General features: G+C 40.3%; 1 protein-coding gene across 5 annotated transcripts in view; it reads right to left on the reverse strand.

Annotated features, from left to right (window-relative positions):
* Positions 1–5,035: 5,035 nt before the first annotated feature.
* LOC136882391 (sesquipedalian-1) overlaps positions 5,036–22,099 on the reverse strand; it is a 32,669-nt gene continuing 15,605 nt past the window's right edge. Inside the window, exons 4-6 of one of the 5 annotated variants that reach the window (XR_010861160.2) lie at positions 17,053–17,516; positions 14,657–14,812; positions 5,036–5,163 (exon numbers count right to left, since the gene is read on the reverse strand). Coding sequence is in view for 1 of the 5 variants with exons in the window: in XM_067155019.2 (XP_067011120.1) it covers positions 17,119–17,516 (398 nt within the window). In the remaining 4 variants the exon portion in view is untranslated. Of the gene's footprint in view, positions 5,164–13,928; positions 14,484–14,656; positions 14,813–14,869; positions 17,517–22,099 lie in introns of those variants that run through there. The other 4 variants (XR_010861161.2, XR_010861159.2, XR_011018795.1 and 1 more) reach the window with 4 other exon arrangements.

Raw genomic sequence — 22,099 nt, forward strand, 5'->3', positions numbered from 1 at the left:
TGATATTGGAGAGTGTTGCTGGAATGAATGGATGACAGGGAAAACCAGAGTAGCCAAAGAAAAACCTGTCCCACCTCCACCTTGTCCAGCACAAACCTCACATGGAGTGACCGGGATCTGAACCACGGAACCCAGCGGTGAGAGGGTGATGCGCTGCCGCTTGAGCCACGGAGGCTGCAGTTTCTCTGGGTTCTTCACAGTTAATCAGTCTCTTGAAGTACTTTGCTATGATCTCACAGTTTCCTTTATTTTTCACTGCCAGTTTCCCTTCATCTTTCTTGAAGTTCAAACTTGGTGGTTGATAACCATTTACATGTTGCTTAAAGGTCTTGCAAAATCTCCTGCTGTTGTTTCTTTTGAGTTGTGAGTCAATACTCTGTGACTTTTGCTCTTTTGGCTTTACAGAATGTTTCTGCAGTCTGCTTCCTCACTTCTTTGTATTCTGAGAACTTATCTTGATTTGTCTGCGTACCATATTTTAAAGGCCATTGCTCTTTGGTCGATTGTCTTACCATAGTCTTCAGTCGACCGCGAATGCTTACCCCTCCTTCTTTTGCAGAATGTGCCATATTTTTCAGATAAGTCTCTGTTCTTCTTTGCTGTAACAGTTCTTGAAAATTAGTTTTGTTTTCATTCTGCTTATCCATGTCAATCCTCGCAACTTTAACCTGACGAGTTTTTCTTATTTAATGGAAGAAGTGGGTCCGGAAGTGATTCGAGTCAAGATTGGCTCCTTTTTTTACTTCTACATTCATAATTTCCCCAATATTCCATTTCGATATTGCGACATGGTCCATCTGCAATTCACCAAGATTTCTCGTGGAGAGCAGCAAGTTTTGTTTTTACTGGGATGTCTTTTGAAATAAGTAGATGTAAGTTTAAGATCAAAGGCATCACAAACATAGCTGCCAACTTTTAGAAATAAAAATAGGAAGATTTTTTAATTCTTGGATTTCATCACATATCAGGTCTAAGTGAAAAAAGAACAGGATAAAAGGCATACATATCTACAGTTACAATGTCAACTGACCATTAAATTTAAAATCTTACACTTAAAAACATTAAAATGTTTACAAGAAAATGTACCTAATCACTCATTTATGACGCATACACACGAATAATAATACAGTCGAACTTCCATTACTCAAATTGTCAGTATCTCGAAGTAACTTAAATTTTCCGGCCGTTTGTCCTATTATTCACGTGTATTTATTTCTCTATTATTTGAAATTCTCAAAACAAACATTTCCTCCCTTGAAGCAAAAAAATACTCAACTCAATTTTGTGCAACGTTAACTGTGCAATATGGCATTTGTGGTTTGTGAGGAACAGTTAACAAGTAAAGAAAAGGTTAGTGATGCTGGGAGCTAATATCACAGGAACCGAAAAACTAAAACTTCTAGTGATCGTAAATTCGGCGAAGCCTTGCTGTTTCTCGGGTGTGAATTCATTACCGGTCACGTACTACAGCAACCCCTAAAGTCATGGATGAAAAGCTCCATTTATGAAACTCAGCTGCGTGGTATTGACGAGGAGTTTCAACATGAAGGGAGGACAGGTTAACCGCAACAAACAGAAGAGACGGATTTTTTTCTTTCAAAGGTGTTAATGGAGCTATGTTTCTTGTTTCACTACTGTATGCACTGTATCCTGTCTTCTGAAGAGTTACTATAATTAGTGTTATAACTAAAGTGATGCCATCAAATAGAGTTTCTTTGTATATTTTTAAGCAGTGTTAAAAATAATGTATTCAGTAAATGCCCGTAGATACATATGATTCAATTATGTGCTGTACATGCTCAAAATAAAATTTTATCTCCTAAGGTGATTAAGATATCAAGGTTCCTCTGTATTTAGGCCTGTATTTGACACATGCAACAAAACGCATGAGAGTTTCCTTTATTAGACTGTAAAATCAACGGAAATTTAATTTTATAGGTACCGGTATCTCTGAACATTTGGAGATAATGTTTCTTACGTTTTTTGGCCAGAACTGACCAGAAACTGTCACTGACCAACTCCCTGTTTCTCGGGTGACAATTATTAATTACCGGTCACGTACGAAAGCAAGTTCAGAAGTCGCGGATGACAAGCTCCATTTACGAAACTCGGCTGCGCGGTACTGACGAGAAGTTTCAACATCAAGGGAGGCATTGTGAAGTAGGAATGAACGAAAATGCACTGAAATACGCGAAACTACCACATAAAAAACAGATCGGTATGTCTCATACATTTTATTTTTTGCTAGGGGCTTTACGTCGCACCGACACAGATAGGTCTTATGACGATGATGGGATAGGAAAGGCCTAGGAGTTGGAAGGAAGCGGCCGTGGCCTTAATTAAGGTACAGCCCCAGCATTTGCCTGGTGTGAAAATGGGAAACCACGGAAAACCATTTTCAGGGCTGCCGATAGTGGGATTCGAACCTACTATCTCCCAGATGCAAGTTCACAGCCACGCGCCTCTACGTGCACGGCCAACTCGCCCAGTCCTACATTATTAACATACGACTTGGATATGGGGAAAAGCACAGGACTGCTAGGAAAAACATGTGGCCTGCTACTCCAATGAAATTACGCTCAGAAACGATGTTAATAGTGCGCAAACCACACAATAAGAAACTCATTCTTTCGTCCCGATTAACTGAGTCCCTAGCGCGCGCTAGCCTCTCTTGCTTGTAGGACGACTGCTGTCCCGAATCCCCAGCTGTAGAGCACACATGCTGCTGTATCGAGCAGGAAACACAATACACAAAGGCGACGGATGATACACTAGCGAATTAAAGCATCAAATAAACATGCTTGAAAATGAGGTTGGGTAAATTACACAAGCACATAAGAATTTATCCTTTATCCTAGAGGAAGAGCATTGACCATACTGGAAGTTATATTGATTAAAAAAAGGAAGAATTAAAAATAAATAGGAAAACCGGAAGAAGAGTTAAAAAACGGAAAGTTTCCAGGTAAATTGGAAGGTTTGGCAGGTATGCAGAAAGATCAATAAGGCTACTGTTCAATTGTGGGCAGGTTAGTAACCAATGATATTCCGAAACCGTTGTTCCTTCCAAATTTGCGCGTTGAAATCGCCCATTAATATTTTGACATTGTCAGATGGGATTCCTTTTGTTTATAAAAACATGATGTTTTGGTATGGAAGTGAAGTAGCAGCAGAGTAATTGGCATTATTCTATTTCATAAGAGAGTTGAGTATGTTTAAATACCTTCCATTTGTACTTCATTGCTTAAAGTAATTATTTACTGTATTTCTCTGTACATGGTCATTATGAAGCATGCTGTTTCATGCATTTTATGCAAACGCTGTTTTGAACATATTTCATTATTATATGTCCTGACAGGATCAGATTTTCAGTATGCGCCAGGTAATTGAAAAATGCTACGAGAGGAATAGGCAGTTGTGTTTATGTTTCGTAAATCTAGAGAAAGCATATGACAGGGTGCCGAGGGAAAAGATGTTCGCTATACTGGGGGACTATGGAATTAAAGGTAGATTATTAAAATCAATCAAAGGCATTTATGTTGACAATTGGGCTTCAGTGAGAATTGATTGTAGAATGAGTTCTTGGTTCAGGGTACTTACAGGGGTTAGACAAGGCTGTAATCTTTCACCTTTGCTGTTCGCAGTTTACATGGATCATCTGCTGAAATGTATAAAATGGCAGGGAGGGATTCAGTTAGGTGGAAATGTAGTAAGCAGTCTGGCCTATGCTGACAACCTGATCTTAATGGCAGATTGTGCCGAAAACCTGCAGTCTAATATCTTGGAACTTGAAAATAGGTGCAATGAGTATGGTATGAAAATTAGCCTCTCAAAGACTAAATTGATGTCAGTAGGTAAGAAATTCAACAGAATTGAATGTCAGATTGGTGATACAAAGCCAGAACAGGTCAATAATTTCAAGTATTTAGGTTGTGTGTTCTCCCAGGATGGTAATATGGTAAGCAAGATTGAATCAAGGTGTAGTAAAGCAAATGCAGTGAGCTCGCAGTTGCGATGAACAGTATTCTGTAAGAAGGAAGTCAGCTTCCAGACGAAACTATCTTTACATCGGTCTGTTTCATGTGAGGCGAATGGAGGAGGATAGGTTATCTCAGAGAATAATGGACTCTACTATGGAGGGTAAAAGAAGTAGAGGTAGGCCAAGACGATGGTTAGACTCTGTTTCTAACGATTTAAAGATAAGAGGTATAGAACTAAAGGAGGCCACAACACTAGTTGCAAATCGAGGATTGTGGCGACGTTTAGTAAATTCACAGAGGCTTGCAGACTGAACGCTGAAAGGCATAACAGTCTACAATGATAATGTATGTATGTGTGTGTGTATGTTCTTATATGAAATAATACATAATCATAGTTATGAATGTGTAATCTACACTTACCTTATTTTCTTCCACCGAGCTCGATAGCTGTAGTCGCTTAAGTGCGGCCAGTATCCAGTATTCGGGAGATAGTAGGTTCGAACCCCACTGTCGGCAGCCCTGAAAATGGTTTTCCGTGGTTTCCCATTTTCACACCAGGCAAATGCTGGGGCTGTACCTTAATTAAGGCCACGGCCGCTTCCTTCCCACTCCTAGCCCTTTCCTGTCCCATTGTCGCCGTAAGACCTATCTGTGTTGGTGCGACGTAAAACAACTAGAAAAAAAAAAAAAAAAAAAAAAAAAAGCATTTCTGAGAATTTTGCAATGAATATTTACAGTATCACTGCAGTCTAAACTGTATCACCCAAGGAATCAGATACTTCAAGACTGCCTGGATCAGAGACCTGAAAAAAGTCCCTAATACCTTGGAAGATGTAACTTTTGTGACACAGCCAAGAATAGATGACCACTGTTCACATTTCATCTGCTTCACCAGTAGCGACTGCAGTTTTTGAAGGGAAGATGTCTCTGAGTATTACAACTCAGACTTATAAAAAGAGAATACTAAGAATTTTTTAACAAAATATTTACATTTCATGGCTGAAGAAATTACATTTTATTGATTATTGACTAATAGTATTTAGTTTTCTGAGTTGTATGTATTTTTAAATATGCATCAGGCTAATTCATTTCGTAGGTTTGCCTTTGCAATATAGTTCAAATTCCCATCAAACTGCTCCAAGCGACTCCATCTTGTACTGACATTACTCCTGTGTTTCTCCGCTATCTGAGAAAACAAGCAAATAACAATGAGGTTTAATTAAGGAAAGAAGGGAAAAAAACAAAAACAAAACAACAGTTTGGTCTAAATGATTTATTATGGACTTGTACTACACTTAATATTTAACAAGTTCTGTTACAACACTTGTTCTAAAAATATATTAACTCTTTACGTATACGTGCAGAAATAATTATACAACTTTAATGGAAATGAAACATGAATAACCTGAACCAGCAGGTAAGGGGGTAGCTCTTGGGTTCCAGCACAGTCCACAAATAGCATATTACAAGCATTTACTTGGGAGCGCACAGTTCTGCACCTAGTTGACGACCTCCAGACCTGGGTATGGTTCCCCTAACTCACAAAGTACTCAAAAACCCTCAGTTGACACGATAAATTTAAGAATGTGGTGTTTTGTTGTTTGGAATTCTGAATGCTAAACGAGTTCTTTGAAATGGCGGTTATTTCACTCCAAATCTTTGCTACCTTCCTTGGCCGACTCTTGTTCTCTTACAACCCCAAGGCCCTTTCCTTCCCACATATCCTCATTCTTAGAAGGATTAGAAGTCTCCCATTTTCTTCTTCTGATTAGTGTTAACCACCACTTTATGACCACCATCCAGGTCAGAAACCCCCGAATAGACAACAAGGATTAAGAATTTCATCTTAGGTCCATATTGAAGTGAGAATAACAGAAAATAAAAATTAAAAAAGTCCACCTATTCAATACAAAATAACGAACTAATTAAGTTACAACATTTACTTGGGACTAGTTTTGATGCGGTTATGCGTCATCTTCAGCCACTAATGAGAACAGGCAATTGTACATAAATCAATCAAAACATATTTCATTAAAGCGTTGCTGAAGATGACGCATAACCACATCGAAACTAGTCCCAGGTAAATGTTGTAACTTAATTAGTTCAAAGTTATTTTGTATTGAAAAGGCAGATTTTTTAATTTTCATTTTCTGTTAGACAACAAAGAGCTACTTCCGTTTCAATCACCCCTCATGCCCCTCTAATGGGAAGGTTCATTTCACCAAATTCTTGTTTGTATGGTGCTGTACATCTCTGTTCAGCAGGTGCACATCTTGATGATGAAAGGAACACTAAACCACAAGTTGATTTTGTACACCATGTACCACCCAACAAGCATTAATTCTTAAAATTATATGCTACTGCTGTAGGCAGACTGTAGACAGTTATTTTGATTATTTGGAACCCAAGACATTTAGTGTCTTTGAAAGAGCTACATTTCAATGTAAAAGAAGAACAAAGAAAGTTAAGTAAATGTTTTTTGGATGGGTATTCTCCATTTTCTAAACTAACAAATGATTGAGGATGAGGCTGTAAAAGGGCCTTATTCTGATAAAAGAAAAAACAACAACGGAATGCACATAAGAAGTTAATGAAGCAGAACAGGTGGAAGACAGCCTGCGATAGCAATGAGCACATCCATAAAGTGAGGTGTCAGAAGCAGGACATCCTCATATCATCAAGGCTCATCTTTATCACCAGAGTCTTTGTGCCACCCATCACTTTAGCAAACAACATATAAAGAAATAGGAATAGAAATTGTCAAAATAAGAAACAATAGTCTCAAAGGTAGCATTACTCTCACTCAAAAGAATGTTATTAAAGTTCCTTTACATCTACCAACACACCTGCCCGAAGAGGCCCCCCCAGGGGACCATGGGACCCATACAGGTTCCTCTTTATCTCTTGTTCTCTTCCTAGCATTAAGTTAGCAAGACCTCGAGCCCTTCCTGTTCTTTCGCTCATAACCACATGTTTTGAAGACTCCGTCGGACCTACACCCACGGTAGCCCCTGTCTGTTTTAAAAGGTGCCTGAGGGGTCTGAGCCTGGGTTGGCAACCATGGGGCCCTTAGCAGAGTCCTAGGCTCCTCACTTTCAGCTATCCTACGTGACCTCACTTGCTCAACTCTTGTTCTTTTCTAACCCTGACTCTATTACGTTGCGAGGGCTAGGGAATCCTTCATTTTCACGCCCTTCATGGCACTTTTCTTTCTTTGGCCGACACCTTCATTTTTCTCTGTGATTAGTGTTATATAGAGGATGGTTGTTAGTTGCACTTCCTCTTAAAATAGTAATCACCACTACCACCACTCAGTCGGCCCCGATCAGTGTTTATACAGCATGGTTGTCAAGTTGAACTCTTAGACGGTGCTGGTTCAGGAAGTACTTTATTAATCAGTAACTTGCAGGCAGGATTTTCTTCTACCCGCTACGCAGCTTATTTGGATTTCTTAAGATTAACATAGGTCTTCCCTATCCAACATCCTTCAGGCAAGCCTTGCGATGGTATTAGGTTGCTGAAGACCAGCGAGTCTGTTCTAGTGTTTCCCTTTCATTCTTATTCTGCTACTACTGGTGTCACGAGACACCATCATGTTGTTTTCTTTGTGTGTTGTTTGATATTTTTACAACAAAGTAAATTTCTAGCACTACCAAAGAACAGACCTTCAGTGTACAGAGGGACCTTAACAAATGACCCTACAAAAAGACAAGCTCCACTTCAGCAGTGGCAACTCACGTCTGAACTTTCCTTGGTCAGTGGAATTTGGAGATCAAGGTAGTGACACAGAATACATCACAATATCCAGTGCCTGTAGTAGAACATGTCTTTTTTTGAAGGGCTCTTAACTTGGAAACATGTGCCGGCGACCACAAAGCTTTTCTATCTGAGCTCTCTTGGTCAACTCTTGTTCTCCTACAAACCCAGCATTTTCATGTCCCTCATGGCCATTTTCTTTCTCTTGTGAATACCTTAATTCTCCCATTATTTGTTCAAGTGGGAAGGAAGGAAATGAGAAGCCAACTTCCCTGTTCACTTGCCTGTTGTACTTCCTCATTGAAACAATAATTGCCACCACCATGATAAAGACCATAATGAAGTAATGGTTAACTTAATCCCAGAACCAAGGTTCCAGTAAAACATGAATCGCCACTGTACTGGAGTAATGGAATAATGACTATTCCCTCTCCTTCCTTTGAATACATCACATAATTTTTATGTCTGGTAACCCATTTTTAACTCATTTGTACAAAACTCATTATATAATGAATATTCCTGTTGTGATGGAGCAGAGAGAATGGACCAATGTACCAAATCAGAGGCTGCTTAATGTCCACCAGAAAGCTTAGCCAATCATCTAAATGCTCTTTACATAAGAAAGATGCAAAAGTTAGTTTTCAGCAATCCCTGCTATCATAAACTCTAGATTCCAATGTTCAGTACGAGACATCCAATGGAAATCAATAGAAATGCTGACAACATTCCTTGAATGGTATGAAAAGATATGAAGCAGAAAGGAACTGGAAAATGAATGGCAAATATGTACAAGCAATGTACAACAATGTTGCTACAGTTCGGAATGCAACTGGACTAACAAGGGAACTGTTGAAACTTCGGTGAAAATGCAATGGACAAATCCTCAATTTAATGGTAAAAAAATCAAACTGCTGAATAATAGCTGGGCGGCCAGATGCAGTTAGCTGGTTTCCTTTAATACCTTCTAGTGGCTCCATCTCGCACCAACTTGGCAACAAGACTGGGAAGGAAATAAACATCGCCTTAATTAAGGTCGGATGTGAAAATAATAAATGACAGTAAAACCTTGATTATCCGTTGCCAAAAAAAAATCTCGATTTTTTAAAAACAATGTACAGTCGCTCCAAAACTGAACGAGCGTGCTCTTGATGTCAATAATAATAATAATAATAATAATAATAATATTGGTTTTTACGTCCCACTAACCACTTTGATGGTTTTCGGGGACGCTGACGTGCCGAAATTTTGTCTCGCAGGAGTTCTTTTACGTGCCAGTAAATCTACCAACACGAGGCTAACGTATTTGGGCACCTTCAAATACCACCGGACTGAGCTAGGATCGAACCTGCCAAGTTGGGGTTAAAAGGTCATCGCCTAAACCGTCTGAGCCACTCAGCTCGGCTCTTGACGTCAAGGTATCTTGAAACAGTATTCTGTTTTGGAGCGACTGTACATTAACTCTCAGACTCCTGAGTCTATGATCATAACGTACAGTAACTACTGTACGTATACGCGCATAGACCGGCAATCGGCATTGGAGACATTTTTTTACTAAACTTACCTAATTTTATGTTGTGTAAAATTATTTAACTTTTAACTGTTACGAAAGAAGAGGGATGCTATTCAAATTCAACAGTCCCGAACTTTATTATCCATTCCACTGTTGACGAATAATGTACATACTGTAATGTGCCCTCTCCCAGCCCAAGGAGCGTAGAGTACGGTATGCTGGTCATTTCTACTTCAGAATGATACCTACAACTTATTTGGTAGCATGTAACATCTCCGAATACTGTTCGTAGATCTTTCATATCGTTCTCTGTCAAGGTTAAATATTTTCACCATGGGCCACTGCATCGTAAATATTTCACAATGCACAAGGATCGGAAACCAGCCTAGCGGTCCGTCATAGTCAACCTCCCTATTAATAAACAGGTAGGCTACATTCTGTACTGTAGTGCAAGGTGAAAATTTGAAATGAAATGGCGTATGGCTTTTAGTGCCGGGAGTGTCCGAAGACATGTTCGGCTCACCAGGTGCAGGCATTTTGACTTGACTCCCGTAGGCAACCTGCATGTCGTGATGGGGATGATATGATTAAGACGACACATACACCCGGCCCCCGTGCCAGCGAAATTAACCAATGATGGTTAAAATTCCCGAACCTGCCGGGAATCGAACCCAGGACCCCTGTGACCAAAGGCCAGCACGCTAACCATTTAGCCATGGAGCCGGACAGTGCAAAGTAAGGAAAATTGAGAGTGACTGATAAAGTTGACCATTTATTTTCAGTTGTGATCGAAAACTGCAGTAAAAAGAAAACGTGTAGTTTTAACCATACAAAATAAAGTTAATATAATCGAACGGTTAAAGAAAGGTGAACTAGTCTCAAATTTAGCATCAGAGTTCAGTGTGGGTGTGACAACAGTGCGGGACCTAATGAAGAATAAAGACAAAGGGTGGCTGTTTGCGGCGAGTTCTGACAGTTTGCATGGACTCGCTAAAAGAAAAACAATGAAAGCATCATCTTTAAAAGAACTGGGTGCTGCGTTATTGACATGGTTTCAGCAAAAGAGAGGCGAAGGTCCTATGATAACAAGGCAGGCATAAATATTTCACGAATAGATGGGGCTCTCAGGGTCCTCACTAGCGTCCAATGGTTGGCTACAGAGATTTAAGGACAGACATGGTATTCGAGAATTAACATTGAAGGAGAAGAACTAAGTGGTGACAGCAATGCAGCAGAAAACTTTAGATACGAGTTTAAGCGCACAATTGAGAGATACAATTTTGTTCGAAGTCAAGTGTACAATGCCGATGAAACTGGACTTTATTGGAAGTGCTCACCCAGTAAAACACTAGCAGCTGCTGAAGAGAAATCACCTCCCGGTCACAAATCTAGTAAAGAGCATGTTACCATCTTATGCTGTGCGAACGCTAGTGACTGTTGTTGGTAAACCGAAAAAGGAACAGTGATGAAATATTTCCCAGTAGATTGTCATAACAAATCTGCATGGATGACACGCAATATTTTCAGGACTTGGTTCCAAAATAAGTTTGTTCCGCAGGTTTGAGATTTCTTGGCATTCAAAGGCTTGGCATTAAAGACCGTCCATTTTTTTTGATAATGGACCCTCTCACCCTCTTGATACAGAGTTGAAATCTGAGGATGGAAACATTTTTGTTTCCTATTTGCCACCTAAAGTAACTTCATTAATTCAGCCAATGGATCAAGGCATCATCGCAACCTTTAAGGCGCATTATAAGCGGGGAATTGCTAGGCCTCTTGCTATCTGAAGAAACGTTGATGGTCGAGTTCTGGAAAAAAACTCAATCTTAAAGAAGCGCTTTATCTTGCCTAGAAATCACGGGATCTAGTAACCGCTCAGAACATCGCTCGATCGTGGAGAAAATTGTATGTTGATCTGTAAGAGCTCGCCGACGATTTTCATGGGTTCACTGATGAAGATAAAAATGAGGGAGTGATGATCAAAGATATCCTGAAGTCTATTGAAGATAACATTCATTTTGGAGAAGTGGATGAAAATAACATTGAGGAGTGGCTTCATACTGACGAGGTATTGCCTGGGCATAACATTTTAACTGTTGACAAAATAGTAAATAAACGCACGAACGGGAACTCGGCAGTCAGCTGCGAAGCGATGAGTGAAAGTGAGGGGGATGGAGAAGAAGAGTGCATCACAAACAATCGCATACCTCTTCAGACCGCACTAAGTCTGCTGAAACGTTAATGGAATTCTTGGAGCAAGAGGACGATATGGATTTTTCAGAATTTCTTGTAATTAGAAAGTTCAGAATGGACATGATGAAGAAAATTAAGTTGTAGGAGTGTGCAAAAAAAAAAAAAAAAAAAGTAACAGATTTTTTTAAAGCAGCTTAAATGACACCAGGTAAATTAATTATTTATGGTCTGCTGGTAATTTAGGTGAATATTTAGTATGTATTGTTGTAGCTTTGACTATATTTTGGTTTTAAAGAGGGTTTAATGCACTGCATGTTAAGGTTATACGGTACGTATTTTATGTACTTTAAAGTCCATTAAAATTAGTAGTATGGATTATCTGTTTTTTTCCCTCTAACCATTCACCCCTTCCCGAGCATTAGAATGGATAATTGAGGTTTTACTGTATACTGATAGTTCTACTTGAAACTTACATAAAACATTTTATACCAAAAATGAGATTACTTAATACTTCTGTATCGTTTATTATGTAAACTAAAATATTAAATTGTTCAACTCTTGTTCTCTTCTAAAATCTAGGCCAGAAGTGACAGGAAAGACAAGAAAGGAGAATGTCTGGAAGAAAATGGGAACAGACGAGCTTTGTGACGAAATGGAGAGAAATAAACTAAAATGTTAGGACAATGGAAGGGGAAGCAGTAATGGTGGTGGAAGACTGAAAGGTGCCAGCAACATCCCAGCCTGGCTGAACCTGATGTCACTGAGCTATCCAGCTCACAAGACCAGCAGGAAATGCTGAAAACCTCTAAATGAGCAACTATCCTGTGGCGGAATTCACTTTCTTACATTCATCACACTACTTAATGAATCTTAACATTTAAGCATATTAATTTACTAACAATAAGAAACAGGGAAGTAGAATGTATTAAGTTACACAGGATGGACAGAAAGTCTCTTCATAACTGGAAGCAGTTCACTGAGCTTGGTAACTTACGGGCGAGTTGGTGCCTGTCACCACATGCCACCTTTCCAAACAAACAAATGTTAAATGAAGAGGGGACAAGGACAATCTCAGTTTCAATATTCAAGAACCTGTTCCTACCTTTATACTGTATACGACATATATCCCCTTGCAGCTATTGAGTTTGGAGCAGTAACTGGATCACCAAGATTCTAACACAGTCCACTCTAGGGTGGATGTTTTCAAAAACACACCAACCATACCTTAGAATGCAGGCGATTTACCATGTGCTCCACGATTACTTCACAAGACTCAGTAGACAGGAATACAATATTGTGAGCCAGAGGACTTAATACAACAACACTAAGGGACACACTAGAATTCACAACTGCCCAAGTTAGATTCCGGAATACACTATCTGACAGCATCGAAATTAAAACAGGAGTCTGACTAGGTGATGGACTTTCACCAATAATGTTCAACTCTCAACCTGGTTCTCAAACTGGTGAAACAATGGAGACAGTTGAACAAAACCATGGGTATTGAAGGTGTACAGATCGGATACAACATCAAACAAAACGCCACAATGGACTGCTTAGCCTTCATGGATGATATGGCATTGCTACACGAGAAGGAAGGAGATGCGAAGATGGCGCTAGCAAACCTAGCCGAGACTCCGGCGAAGGTTGGCCTCACGATAGTGTGCAAAAAGACCAAAATACTGAACGCAAAAGACAAATGGAAGGTTCAAGATCAAGTAGAAGAGACAGTCAACAGTTTCCCGTACCTAGGTGAGAATATAATAGGGAAACTACAGGATAACAGGAGTGCGGGAGACAAAGCACAACTCCTACACAACTACAATCCATGGTCAAGACTACTTATGCGAAGAAGAAACTATAGAGGAACGCCAAACTGCGATGCTATATCTAGAACACTGCTTTGTACGCTACTGAGACCATGACATTGGGCAAAAGAGCTTGTATTCGATTGATAAAGGAGAAAAGAAAGATGCTGAGAGATATATGGGGTACCAAAAAGAAGGGTGAAATATGCGTGCATAGATCAGGGCAGGAGATATATGAGAAAGTAGAACCAATTTCAAGTGTATTTCAGAAAAGGTTGATTTTTGTGGGACATTTGATGAGGATGGATGACAAAAGGTTAACAAAGAAGATATGAATAGCACATTTACGTCACTCTTTAGTATGTTCGTAACTCCCACCATAAGAAATTTAAATTAGCGTTCCCGGCCACATTGCACGCATGATGCGCCAGCGACAACTGGCCTGGGTGAGGATTTGGTAGAGAACTATTTTTTCAAGGCCCTAGTGTGCCGGCCTACAATTGCAAGGAGTGTCAGCCTCAAGCCAGTCTTTGATGTGGGCTTGTGTGTGTTTGGATCGCACAACAGTAGCTCGTGATGTGCTGGTGCTTAATTTTACGTTTGTAAGTGAATTGTGTGACAACATGCGTACTGTACGTACGTATACAGCTGACGTGTAGATGATGGTAAGTGAATTGAGTAACAACGTACATAAATTAGGCCTACTGTACTTACGCATAGCAGTTTGCAGGACATTCAGTTATGGAGAAGAAAGCGGATGCTATGCACAAATCACCCAGATATTGGACATTCTTACGATAACTTTAAACGTAATTGTAAGCAAAATGTATAGTTCGCGTCTCTAAGAATGCTTCTCCTTGATGGTTTACTAAGTTGGTGTTCTTAAAATGTATTATTTATTTCATTAATTATAATTGTAAACACCTGTTTCTTTGTTTCCATCATAATTATTTTTATGTTTAAACATAACCTTAAATTAACAGCATAATTGTTCTTCATTTTTTAACAAGTTGCCTCTTTATGACGTTTTCTCTTTTTCGGTCCCCACAAAAATGTCCGAACTAGTTTCGGCTGTAATCACCGATTAAAGAAACTCTTGACATCAAAACATAGTTTCTATACTTTGGGCATGACTGATGCATCACTTTTGTTTCCTTAGGGGACATTACATTCTAGGTTTAGCACAAACAGATCATCACTGCTAACTTCTCCCACGGGCTCTTTATATTTTAAGGGTACCTGAAAAGAAAAGTCATAAATAAATATCACATTTTGGTTTTTACTTCTTTCGAGAGAGTAAGTGTTCCTGAATGTGTATATTCCTGCAAGAAAAGTGGCAGCAACTGGGGTAAAAATTATCCTGCTTATTAAAAAGTACTCCAAAATGTTTTTTGTATTATAAATCATTTCACCTCTTTTCCAGAATTTGAGATATTTCTTTCTTTCTTCAGTTGGTGTTTTTGGCTGGGGGTTTGAGGCCAGATGCTATAAGGTTTTTGAGACAAAAATCTCAACTCAGGATCAATTGGGATTTGGCTCTGGGTGGAAAGCCACTGACGTAATCACACCTGAAGTGGAACAAGAAATAATATACAATTAATTTTAATTGGCTACAGCTGAAGATGTTAACACTCCCATATCTGGTTCCCGTTACATTAATGATGGGAAGAGCAGGGTATTGTACTATATTCTGTGTAGTACTGGTTTTCCAGAAAGATCCTTGGTAATCACATCAAAAGTTGCAGCATCCCTACAAGAGATGTTTGCTACATGTATTGTTCAGTGCTGTTTTTCAATAGCAAATGGTGGGAAAAGAGAGACTTTACGACATCTAGAAACAAACTCGCCAACAATGCTGCTGCATCCAGCTCATTTCTCACTACTTTCTTTCGAGGAATTGGATTGGAATCAATTGAACGGAAATTGGCAGCTTCTGAAAGAAGGCTTTCCGTCCGGTGTTGATGAAGTGTTGTTTAAATGTTAGGGTATGATCAAGTGTTACTCCCAAGTATTTCAGGGTCGAGGAGGAGTGCCGCCTATGTTCTCCTCACCATGTGATGTTCAGCTTTCTATGCGCTGCCTTGTTGCTGAGTGTCGGGGTCGGGCCAGTAATACGAGAGTTCATTCAGTGCTGTTGTGAGTTTCTCCTCTTCCTCACATTGAGCGGCTGCTAAACTGTCTCGTATTCTTAGTCATTGTACACTTCCTTGGGGTAATGCATTCTCCTGATTCCTCTACTTACAATTCTCTCCCTGAAGGCAGAGGTAGAATCTTTTTTTTTTTTTTTTGTGTGTGTTTTTTTTGGTTGCTAGTTGCTTTACATCGCACCGACACAGGCAGGTCTTATGGAGACGATGGGACAGGAAGGAGCTAGGAGTGGGAAGGAAGCAACCGTGGCCTTAATTAAGGTACAGCCCCAGCATTTGCCTGGTGTGAAAATGGGAAACCACGGAAAACCATATTCAGGGCTGCCGACAGTGGGATTCGAACCCACTATCTCCTGAATACTGGATACTGGCCGCAATTAAGCGACTGCAAGTATCGAGCTCGGAGAAAGGGGCTAATCTGTTTGTAGTCCTTGGTTAGGTAGTAGAGTTTTCTCAAGCGCATCCCATTATCAACAGTGCCGTATGCGGCAGTTAGATTGATAAATGGCACACTAGTGATTTGTCTGCACTCAAACCCATCTTGAGATTGACAGTTTGCGCACATGATTTTCCAGAGCAGATTCCTGTTTATTTCAGAATAAACTGGTCATTGACCACTATCCACCCGAGCATCAGGCGTTCTAGAATTTTGAATAAGTAGCAGAGCAATGACGTAGGACAAAAGTTCTGTGAATTGTTTGGTAATGTGGATTAACATTGTGTAAAGTTTTATGGCGTAGTGCTAGGAAACTTAAAGTTGTTGAAGGTAATTCTTTGAGTGAAAAGTATGAGAACCTGTTCACACTGCAACGTGTTAAAGTAACATTATATGTTGTAATGTAAAAGACTTGTATGTCTAGTCATGCCCTCTTTCACGGGCTTGTGTACAAAGTCAACCTCATCAGAGAAGTTAATGACAGGAAATGAATGAAGTGATGAACAAAATTAGGACGGGAGAGGGAGAAACCAAGGATTCTGCTCCATCCGACAGACTAATCATATGCCCTCACCTCACTCTATATGAACACTGCAGAGATTTGGAATTGAATCTAGGCTTTTTGCACGCAAACTAGTGATTAGAAATTGTATATTACCCTCTCTCCTACCTTGCCAGCCAACATCCTGCCGGTGAAATTTTTTTCACCAATCAGACTCGAACAGGTTAAATACAGCGTCAGACCACATAGACTTGCCACCTTAACGATCATGACCAATGGGAGGGCTGTTGTAATAAAAAAAAATGTTAGCATTAATGAAAAAGACTTGGCAAGTTTTCTTATTGAAATACATTACTTCCTTTGTTGTTGCATGCAGTAATCAGTGTTTTGAAGTGATGCTTATTATGCTAGAAACAAGAGAAATGTGCACCACATTACAATTCCAAAAATACACCTTACTTCATTAATTAGCTGAAAGCTACAGAGAAGACTTGCACTACGGCACTAACCACTTCCTTCCAAGAACACATTTTATACACTTCAGAACTATGACTCAGAAAGTTGAATTTTTAAATCTGATTGTTGCTACGGGAGATAGATGGAACAAATGAACCTATAAAATGGGTCTTAAAGCCAAGTCCCCAAGTGCCATGAGAGAGAACAACTTCCCATCCACCCTGTCTTACTTTATTGACTATTACAATTATGTATAAATATACCTACCTATCTATTATATCAATAAATAATTATTAATTTCAACTCCTTATTGGTCAAAACATACAAAATCTTCTATAGTGTAATCAGTAACTCCTGCGCAGCAGATCCCGATTTCTTTTCTTCTTCCAACCGCTTTGCATGCCTCCACGCATTGAAGTCACTCAAGATACGCCTACCATAGGCGTTGTGTAACTCACGAAAGGATACCTTTGTCCTAGGAATGTTCTCGGACGACCTGAAGGCTCCGTCCGTCCGACCGGGTGCAGACCGGATACTATGAGATCTATAATGGTGGGAGTAGTTGATGCCCCCATTGGCTGCACCTCCGTTCTGTCCAGCCTCCTGGTTGATCTTGTTGAAGGGATTGTGTCGCTGCCGAGGAGGTGGCATGGGTGATCCCACGGGCTTCTTCTCGCTGGGCTCTGAGCTTGGCGACTTTAGGTTGGCGGTCTTGCTCAACGCCTCACATTCTGTTAACAACATCAAGAATAAACTAGCTGTCAAACAAAGTACTAGCACACACTTTTTCTACTAAGCACATTCACCAAGGTCATAAGTACCATCTATCAGAGAAAGAACCATTTTCACACCAAAATGAAATTAAATAAAAATAGTCTGATTTATCTTTTAATGAATTATGATGAACAAGTTACTTCAAAACTTAACATATTACAAAATTTGAAAAGCTTACAAGTTCTCAACATATTAGCAAGATTATATCGATGTTGACTCCCACAGGGACCCCGAAATATTTGTCCCGAATGAGTAAATTTATAATACCAATATAGTTGGTCCGTTATTAGACATTATAAATTTTCCAACCAACTCATTCCTTGCTGCCAGCGTTTCGCCCCAGTGTGCTAAATTGGGCTCATCAGTTGGTAAATAGCACACCTACCAAGACGCATGGCTAGTGCATACCGTGGAGGCCACTGCGTAGGCTACTTGGAGCCAACGGCAGTGCCAATGCACTATGAGAGACTTTGTCTCATTTTCAAAAATTGATGGGAGTCAACATCTATATCATCTGAAGGCCAGGCAATATTTGCCAATTTTCTGAGTAAAATGATACGAAATTTGTAATAATTACCATTGTTTTTCATGTCTTGTTTTTTAAATACACGACTGTAACTTAGCACAAAAACATCTATCACTTAAGAGAAAAATGCCTATCAGTTCTAGGGTTAAAGAAAAGTATTAAACAGGAACATAAGTTGCCCATTATGAATATACTTATAACTTTTCAAAGGTGCTCATTAGCGAGTCCGTCACCAAGGCCTTTGCAAGGGATCACTTCGGGCCATCCTGGGACTGGACCCAAGACAGACACATCGTGATCCACCTTCCCAATGGGACAAAAAGATTTCTCTCCACTGCCGCGGAACTGGGGAGCTTAAAAAGGAAAAACTGTGGTATAACAGTGGCAATTGAGATCAACCAACACAGCTCGATAATGCATTTGTTTATTATTCATATGCATTTTTAGAAGTGTATTATGTGTGAATCTGTGTGCTTGTTAACGGTAGGTTGAGATAACTTGCATGCTACTTCTGCTATACTGGCATCATCGAGAAAACCAATCCTGCTGCAAACAAGAACACAACGTTTATTGGTTGATGCTACCGCAGAACACCTATGTGGACACGAAGTAGTTCATTAGCTAGGCCATGACACAATGCGATCCTAGATGCAAAATGTCTAAAATATAATTTGTTAAATAACTAAAGTCCGAAAAATATGTAAGAACCTCTTTGCATTCGTTGTTATTAATATCAGGAAGCAATTCAAATTGGATTTATTTTATTTATTTTTTGCTATTTGCTTTACGTCGCACCGACACAGATATGTCTTATGGCGACGATGGGATGGGAAAGGCCTAGGAATGGGAAGGAAGTGGCTGTGGCTTTAATTAAGGTACAGCCCCAGCATTTGCCCGATGTGAAAATGGGAAACCATGGAAAACCATCTTCAGGGCTGCCGACAGTGGGGTTCGAACCCACTATCTCCCGATTACTGGATACTGGCTGCACTTAAGCGACTGCAGCTATCGAGCTCGGTCAAATGAAAGAGTGATGTGAAGCATGCATCCATGCTTGAGCCGGCATGTGGTACCTCTAACCTCTGTGACATCATCTGTTCGCGAAGGCTCAACTGAATTTTTGCCTAACCCAGTTGGTGTGGAGCCTGGCGTAATAATAAAACTCGTAGAAGTCAGGACATCAATTCAACTCTGGTGAGTGTGTAACAGGTGAAATGTGGCCTGTCTTTATTCATCTTGTGGTGGCGGAAGAGCTGAGATTCTGGCAGTGACTATCGAACGTCAGAATCCGACTTGAAAGGAGTTCGACCTTATCCAATTCAAATTAGGTAAGTAAAGTACTTTTTATAATTTTCTTAAATATTTTCTTTTAAAAACTATCTCATTTGTAGAACTTAATTTTATTGAAGTATTAAATACATGAAGTGTGAATACTTCCCTGTACGGGCTGCTGTGAAGGATTTATTGTGCATTTACATTTCGGGCATAACTTCACATCCTTCAACCTTCCGTAACTTACGAGGGCCATCCAGAAAGTAGTACCCGTTAGCCGCATGAAGCGCTGACGACTCGGGTAGCCGCTGGACAAGGTCAGACCGCGTCAGAGGCTTGCCTGCCTGCTCTGTGCGAGGTTGTGTGACGCTAGCATTGCCTGTCTTGTGTCTGTGATCGTTTAAAATGTTTAAACAAATTGAGAACCCCGCCAGTTTTGAAGTGAGGGCCGTGATTAAATTTCTTAATGCACGAAACGTTCGACCTTGTGATATTCATTGCCAATTAACAGAGCTGTATGGAGACAATGTGATGGACGAGTCGTCTGTTCGGTGCTGGTGCCGCAACTTCAACCTGGGGAGGGGGAATACACACGGCGAGGAGCGTTCAGGGAGATCATCTGTCATTACAGACCAACTGCTGAGCGCAGTAGACGAATGCATGAGGAACGATCAGCGCGTCACAACTGATGAATTCTGTGAACATTTTCCTAATGTGTCTCGAACAATTGTTCATGAAATTGTCAAAGACCATCTACATTATCCAGAAATCTGTGCAAGGTGGGTCCCTCGCATGCTTACAGAGGAGCACAAAACCAAGCGTATGGCTGCAGCACCGATGTTTCTGGGACGTTATTCCGATGAAGGAGACTCTTTCCTGACTCGCATCATTACTGGGGACGAAACATGGGTTTGTTATGCATCACCTGAGAGTAAACGACAGTCAATGGAGTGGCATCATGCTCATTCACCAACCAAACCAAAAAAAATTCAAGACAGTTCTGTCCACCAGGAAACTTATGGCAACCGTTTTCTGGGATCGCTGAGGTGTACTGCTCATTGATTTTATGGCCCATGGAGACACAATTAATGCTAATGCGTATTGTGAAACATTAAAGAAATAACGGCAGGCAATACAAAATCGACGGCGAGGTCTATTGTCTACAGGCGTCATTCTCCTTCATGACAATGCCAGGCCTCATGCAGCTGCGATAACACAACAACTTTTGCAGCAATTCAAGTGGGAAACCTTCGACCATCCCCCGTATAGCCCGGACTTGGCCCCTTCGGATTTTCATCTCTTTATGAAGCTTAAAGACTTTCTGGCGGGAGAGAGATTTGACAGCGATGAAGAACTTAAACGAGCTGTGACTACGTATCTCAATACGCTGGCGGCGGAGGACTATGATGTTGGAATACAAAAACTCGTCCCAGGTTATGACAAATGCCTAAATTTGCTTGGAGATTATGTGGAGAAGTAGTGTAAAGTATGCTCTTTCCAATAAAAATGTGTATATTTGTTAATATTTACTCCTGTGTCTTTATTGCGCCAGCCCCGTGGTGTAGGGGTAGTGTGGTTGCCTCTTACCCGGAGGCCCCGGGTTCGATTCCCGGCCAGGTCAAGGATATTTACCTGGACCTAAGGGCTGGTTCGAGGTCCACTCAGCCTACGTGATTAGAATTGAGGAGCTATCTGACGGTGAGATAGTGGCCCCGGTCTAGAAAGCCACGAATAACGGCCGAGAGGATTCGGTGTGCTGATGATATGGTACCTCATAATCTGCAGGCCTTCGGGCTGAGCAGCGGTCGCTTGGTAGGCCAAGGCCCTTCAAGGGCTGTAGTGCCATGGGGTTTGGTTTTGGTTTTTCGGTTTGGTGTCTTTATTGCGCAAACGGGTACCACTTTCCGGATGGCCTTCGTATTTTTTTTCTGAGATGTTAAATATCCAAATGTGATTTGTCATTCGCATATTATTTTTCCCTTGCAGACAGTGAATACAATGTGTCCCGTAATCAATGCCACATGGCATTTCATCTACATGTGCCCAAAAGTAGCTCAGCGATTCTCCGATCAACGTTGAGACCATATATTACAAGATATTAGAATCATTCCGTATTGACGGTTTTCACTTTACAATGGCGAAAAATGAGGGTATCCTCCTATTCAATACATCATATATTCCGTCATTAGACGGAGCAAACAAATTCAGACATGTTTCGGCTCGCTTGAGCCATCTTCAGTGAAAAAATTAGGGGGGTTGGAATAATTTACATAAAATAAGTTGAAAAAATGCTGTTCACTCTTTCATTATGTTTTTTTTTAGCATTTTTTCAACTTATTTTATGTAAATTATTCCAACCCCCCTAACTTTTTCACTGAAGATGGCTCAAGCGAGCCGAAACATGTCTGAATTTGTTTGCTCTGTCTAATGACGGAATATATGATGTATTGAATAGGAGGATACCCTCATTTTTCGCCATTGTAAAGTGAGACCATATATATTATGTTCTTTATTTATATAAGTTTCGGTTCTCTCAATGACGGCAGTATGTATGTTAACATCTCGTTACACAGCCGATCCAGAGCCCTGTACCTGACGGTTACCCTGACAACATCTCTCCCACCACAGGCATTGTCTCCTTCACCAAGTGTTTACAGTGTTGCCATGTCAAGGCACTCTCCATGGTGGAGCAATTCCAGCCAGAATGAATTAAAAATAATATCTATATTCTTTGTATTAGTG

The sequence above is a fragment of the Anabrus simplex genome, chromosome 10 (assembly GCF_040414725.1).
Source record: "Anabrus simplex isolate iqAnaSimp1 chromosome 10, ASM4041472v1, whole genome shotgun sequence".
NCBI classification, from domain to species: Eukaryota; Metazoa; Arthropoda; class Insecta; order Orthoptera; family Tettigoniidae; genus Anabrus; species Anabrus simplex.